Source organism: Apteryx rowi, unplaced genomic scaffold (genome assembly GCF_003343035.1).
Source record: "Apteryx rowi isolate R43461 unplaced genomic scaffold, aptRow1 scaffold_549, whole genome shotgun sequence".
Lineage (NCBI taxonomy): Eukaryota > Metazoa > Chordata > Aves > Apterygiformes > Apterygidae > Apteryx > Apteryx rowi.
The window spans coordinates 401,942-408,265 of record NW_020450815.1 but is presented as its reverse complement, the minus strand read 5'-3'; the positions used below and the strand labels follow the sequence as shown (position 1 = coordinate 408,265).

The 6,324-nt window shown below is 38.6% G+C and overlaps 1 protein-coding gene across 1 annotated transcript in view; it reads left to right on the top strand.

The window, feature by feature from the left end:
• Positions 1-464: 464 nt before the first annotated feature.
• PLEKHG4B (pleckstrin homology and RhoGEF domain containing G4B) overlaps positions 465-6,324 on the top strand; it is a 45,001-nt gene continuing 39,141 nt past the window's right edge. Inside the window, exons 1-2 of the mRNA XM_026081385.1 lie at positions 465-488; positions 997-1,194. Coding sequence (XP_025937170.1) covers positions 465-488; positions 997-1,194 — 222 coding nt within the window. The remainder of the gene's footprint in view (positions 489-996; positions 1,195-6,324) is intronic.

Genomic DNA, 6,324 nt, shown 5'->3' with positions numbered 1-6,324 from the left:
TTCGTCTTCTCCCATTCTAACTATGGTCATACGCATATAATTTATTGGAAGTTTTAAGCCAAAAGAACACAACTCAATAGAATATTTGGGATGTTGTGTCTAGCTAAATTTTTCTTCCTTTAGGCAGAGAGCTGCAAGTAGCAGGGAAGATCTCCTAAAAATATGGGAATTTGCAGCTCTCGTCATACACCATTTTTTCAATATGACTTAAGACTGAATTCTACTATTTTCTTTCCCATCCTATTTCCACCACAGTGCTAGTGTAACTTTATGCAGCAAGAATGGTTATTGGGCTTTGGCTGCTGAAATTACGAAATGGTAGTTAGGACTCTTCTTCAGGAAGAAAAAAAGATCATGCCGCAGATTCATGCATCAATAAATCTCTCTTCTGGATATTTTTGAAATTCAAAATGACTGCAACCATAAAAGAAAAATGACATCGTTTTACACTGTTGAAACCAAGAATGAGAAACTTCAAGGTGATACAAGTAGGTTTTGGAGAAAGTAGAAATTCAGGTTGTTAGCATAGAATAGCTTAGAAGGGAAAGTGTTTACTGGAGTCTCTTCAGAATCTGTGAGTACTATTTACTGTGCATGCTGTGAAAACGTGTGGGGAATGATTTTGCAGCACGTAAATTCAGGTGAGGCAACAGAATGTACAGGAAAACAATTGTTTAATAAAAGCTTAATATTTTAGCATTTCATAATATGAATAAATAATTCCAATTGCATGAAAATGGCTTAAGCAGTAGTGAGCTGCATTACAGTTTTGACAGAATTGCACAACGTATTAAAACACAGCAGTTTGGACAGTTACATAAAAGTTAACCAGAACACTTCTGTTACAAGCTACTGTGCAACTTGGACAAGAGAAACTCCTCATGGGTTGTGAGTGTATGCAGTATATAAAAATAAGGTGGAATAGTGCGTGGAGAATTCTGACTTTCAATTTTCTGAGAAAATTCTCCAGTGACTGTTTTAATGCTTTTATTACAGGACTCTAAATCCCTTGACGCTTACATTCAGAACACACTCTCTGCGTTGTACCCACCTTTTGAGGCCACAGCTGCCACTGTCCTCTGGCAGCTCTTCAGCATAGCGGAAAAGCTGTATCAAGGAGATGGCCTCAGATGCCTAATTGAGTTCCTTGTTCCTGCTAAGAGAGCCTTACAGTGCATTCAGCGAGAAACATGTGTAAGTATACCTACTCTTGCAAAGCACTGGCCTCCTTTCTTCCTGAGTTGAAGAAAAAGATAAAGTGGAATTTAAAAAAGAAAAAGTGAAATTAAAAATGTAACTACAGGGCTATTTAGATCTGGCAAACACAGCTTTTCATGTCTAGGGATCAAGCCACATTATAAACGTACCAAAGAAACAGTGAAAAAGAAGTATATACTAACTTTTAAAAACTGTTGACCTCTCCAACAAGAAACTCGCAGCTACATTTAAAAAAAACATTCACTGCAAAACTCTGGAAACATCCAGGAAAATGTGGCTTTGTTTTTACTTGTTTTATTTTAAATATTCAAGTGTTTTTTTTAAATCATCCCACTGCAGTCATTGATGCAAAACTAATGCCAAAGTAAAACTTGGGGTAATTAAAAACTAACTGAAGGAAAATGCTATAAAAAATCCACAAGCCTGCGAGATGCTATTTTTAAAGGGCAAATATACTTCAATGGTACAAAACATGCAAACAAACAAATATTATAGTTGTGTTTTCCAAACTAAGAGCTAGAATTCTAGTTTGTGAGGTGTCTTCAGAATGAGTTGGCTGTAACTTACAAACCAGAACTGCCTGGGTTTGTTCCTGGGAGGACAATACCCTGTTTCAAGAAGGGATCTGTTTCATTAGCTCAAGGAAACTTCCTAGAAGAACTACATTGCCTGAAGTTCCTTCTGTTTCTGAAACTGGTTCTCGGGGACTTCAGGTCCCATGAATGCTGCAGGCTGGGAAAGATGAGCATGCTAGCTTAAGGAAGAAGCAGAGGATACATCCAGGAAGCATGGTTTGCTTTTTGTGTGGGAAGTTTAATTCCTTTCGCCCCATCTCCTGATTTCATTTTTATGTTGTTTAGTCCCTTACAGCTGTTTTGATGTTTGATATTAAAAGAAGCCTTTAAAGAATCTGATTCTCTTTTCTTCCCAGTTTCAGCTGCTAAACTGAAGTCCAGCTACAAGTCTGACATCAACCCATATTTTATGTTTCCCTTCCCCCAGTGTGTTTTTGCATGCCAATGAATCTATATCTGGCCTCCTCTTTATTGCATGGTGATTTAGAGACTTCACTTTAGGTACATGGTTTAAAACTGCTTTTTGCTGTTATCTGTGATTTACCTGTTCTGTCTACACTTCATTAACATAGTGTTCTCCTTCAGCAAACATGTATTGCTGGGAACATAGCAAGCTGAGACAGGTCTACTTTAAGTTTACTAGGCTGCATTTATATCTGGCTAGCACTGGGACTTCGCAGGGCAAGAATCATCTACCTGGTGCAACTCATTAAGCCCTTTGTTCCAGGGCTGAGTTCTGAGAACAGCATTTTGCCTGAGAGCAGTGGCTGCTGGGATGCTCAGAGGGAGAAAGGAGGCAATACAGCTTATCAAAAAGAAAAAAATATTACAGTGAAATGTGAAAATTGCAGTCAAACTGAAGATTTGGGCTGCTCAACAGAACATGAGTGCTTCTGAGTAATTATTTTTAGCTGAGTTTTAAAATGTGCAGATAGCTGCTGAAACAGTGTGGCTCATTAATTCCTCAGGGATGTTAAGGAGATTGGAACATCTCCTCAGGGAGAGCGGAAACTGGCAGAGCAAATTTTGAAGAGGAAATTCCTGAAACAGCCAAAGACAGAAAGCCCTTCCATAAGTTGAAGCTTTACTCTGCCAATTATTTTGTAGAGCCAACCCTTGCAAAAACAGAGCATGTCTGGACACTAGCTAGAGAGTAACATCTATTCAATCTAGTTAGGTTTCTCTTGTACTCAGCTGGCTCATTCAGACATAGATCTGGGATTTCTGATTTTGCAATAGAAATAGCGCCAAGCTGCTGAGTCTGTAAGAGAGCTAAATGAAAGCCCATCGTTTGGGATAGGTGTATGTGTATGTACATGGTACAACTGCATCTGAAGGGATATGAAGCCTTCCATGGAGGAAGGAATTGAATCATCAGTCTTCCTAATAATTTCTTAGCTAGTTAACTGGAAGGGCTCCAGAATGGAAAGGACAGCTTAATGGATAGCTTATGTGTTTGGTTGTCTTACATTTCTTCTCAGTGTATGCCTTTTTTATTTCATCATTCAGTTTTATTATACAGACTGACTTTCATTTGACACATATCTGAGGGCCTTTAGTGTTTCCAAACTAAAAGCTTTAAGGTTAACTCTTAAGGCTGTAGGTATGCTTTAATATCATAAGTGCATATGGCCTTTGAAGAATACAAGCATATATATTAGAGATACAACAAGTTCAAGGTTAGGTCCAGATACTTGAAATGATGATCCTAACTAATATTGCCATGTTACCTGAACTCTGCATTTGTAGGGATCCCTGTCTGTTGGCAGAAGTTTGATAACCAGTGTGCTAAACTAGCTAGTTAAAGAATTGCTGAGGTGGAATGGGAAGACTTCATCCAGTCTTCTAGAAAAACTCTGCACCACTAAACTTAAATTCCTGGACAAGTGGGATCATAGGATCTACTACTGTAAGATTCTCAGCTTCACCAGATTTCTGTTATTATTTAGTGGCTATTGAAGTGCAAGGAGTTAACAGAAATCTGTAAGCTCCCTTTTTTCCCCTCCTTCAGTTGGTATATGACTAGGAGTTCCTGTGGCCAGCAGTGAACTGAATTTGTTACAGATAGATAACGTCATTCATCTGTATTATTTTTCTTGGGAAATCATTCTGTGGGCAGGATTAAGGTAAACTTGGCTACCAAATTTCAATTCCTTATTTTTTATCTAGATAATTTTTTATTTTGAATATTATAGATTTGACATTGTTTAAATATAGCCTTCAAGAAAATTACTTAAATTCATCTTTACTTTGACCTGCTTTYTGTTTAAAAGTTTCCTTGCCCAAAGACCGTAAGAACATTACAAAGTAATGGCAGAGCTCTACAGGAGAAGAGGCTTGTTCCCATTATAAGAATGGGGAAGGAAGGGAAGGGTTACCAGCTGGTACTGAAGTCTCTGTCCAGTGACTTTCAGAAAAAATCTGTGAGGGGTGGCATCATGGAAGGAGAACGGGGCAACACAGCAGAGGAGGAAGTATTTTCTGTTCTTCTGCTGCCTTGATCCCATTGATCCTGCTGCTCTGCTTGCTAAATCCAGACATTTCTGTGGAAAAATAAGTCATATCCTTGTTCCTCTGTTCTTTCTTGAAGCTTAACAGGAAATAACAGCTTCTACATGGAGTACGCCTGTGTTTGTGTGAGAGGTGGTCTTCAGCACACCTTATGGGAACTGGACCTTCAGTGGGATTTGCAACACCTAATAGCCCTCCCGGTGTTATTTGAGGGCTCAGTCCTCATGGTAGATGAGGAGGCAATCCTGCCTTCAGTTCTGCTTTACAGTAGGACACATTGCCTGAAAAAAAAGACTGGCTGAAGTCTGCTCTTTCAAAGGACTGCCTGTCTGTTCGTCAGAGCTTTCTCTGCTTTTAGGTAAAAGGTAAGGAGGCTTGAGGCAGTTTTTGGAAAGCATAATGTCTTTTCCTCCTGATAGTTTTCCTGGTCCCTTTGCATCTTTGTAACTAGTCTTTTTCTCACTTTCTTAAATAACACTTTGTTGCTCCTTATTTCATGTGATCTGCGTCTGGCTTTGCCACCTCCCATTCCAGTGTTTGTTTCTGAAAGGTTCTTTTCACTCTGAAGGTGTAATCCAGCTGACTTCCTCTGTGTTGCCAGTGGATTGGTACCTATAGAAAAGTATTGTTGTCCTGATGTCACCATAGCTGGAAGCTGCCGTCTCTCTTGAATGGTGATAAATGTTATCAGGAGTTTGAATGAAATTATTACATCTTACAATGTATTTTACCATGTCATTATTTCTACTGAGCATGTCTGATGTTCTTTTTTCACCTGATATTTCTGATACCCAGGAAGTATTTTTACTGATTTCTATTTTGTAGCATAACTGTTTTCTGTGGTTTCACAGTGTTGTTTAATTTTTATCTCTGAAGTTGAAATTACTGTGTATATTTTTAAGCAAAGATGAAAGCTGACAGAAACTGTTCAGAAAGACTGACAACATTAAAGGAGTAATTTTTCCATTTGAAAATGTACTGTATGACTGTCACAGTGATGATAGATCTGTAAAACTTCACCACTGGTTTCAGTGAAAAAGAAGAGCAAAAGTGATGTTATTTCTTTCAGGGGCAGACTCCTGGAGACCCCACAGCCAATGTCTTGAGATACTTACTCACTTTAGGAGTTTACTGATTTTGATTCAGAGCTAGATGATGTTCACGTCTGTTTACAAGAGGTATATTTGTACCTGGAAAAAGTAATCCCTGCATCCTTAAGGGTGAGGATGCTAATTTGTAAGCATCTTTTGGCAATAAGTGGTTCATGGCCAGTTTTACTAAATCAGATCTTTCCAAAGTAGATCTGATACCTTAAAGTTGTGGATTAAGGCTAAGCCCATTTTCTCTATACCAGTGTGATTGATGATGCTTATTTTTCATGATAGCCTGCAACATAATTCATAAATTTTCTTCAGTTTCAGCCACACTGTGGTAACAACACAGTATGACAACATCTGATAAGGGTCTCCATGGGCACCCCACTATCCAGCATTTTATCAAATTACTGCAAGGGGAAGCTGAGTGTAAGTTTACAGCTTTTAGATTACTCCAACTCAACAGCTTGTGCATAGCCTCTTGTCCAACATGAAATGCAAAGTATTCAGTAGTTATCTTAGCGTTGTTGTGTGCAAAAGTGATTAACGTAGAGCAGTTGATATGCCATAAGCCATGCTCCTATGTTGTTGTAATTTTAACTCTGGCTTTTTCCAAAGCTGTTTAGAATCTCAAGCAGTACTTATCTACTCTGATTCTCCAAATACAAGTGACATTAGTCTAAATCTCTGTGTCATCTTGTTGTGTTTATCATGGAAATATGGATGCTGTTGAACTCGGTCCAAATGGCAGCCTGTGAAAACCACATCTCCCAAGAGGATGCTGAGCTTGCACAGGCATATGTTTGGGATTTAACAACAAATATCTGCTGGAATCCAGCTGACAGCTACCAAAAACAAATATTTGGATTCATCAGTCTCTTTCAGAATTTCTCACCTTATAGGCAGTGAAAAGTTTTCTCCCCCCC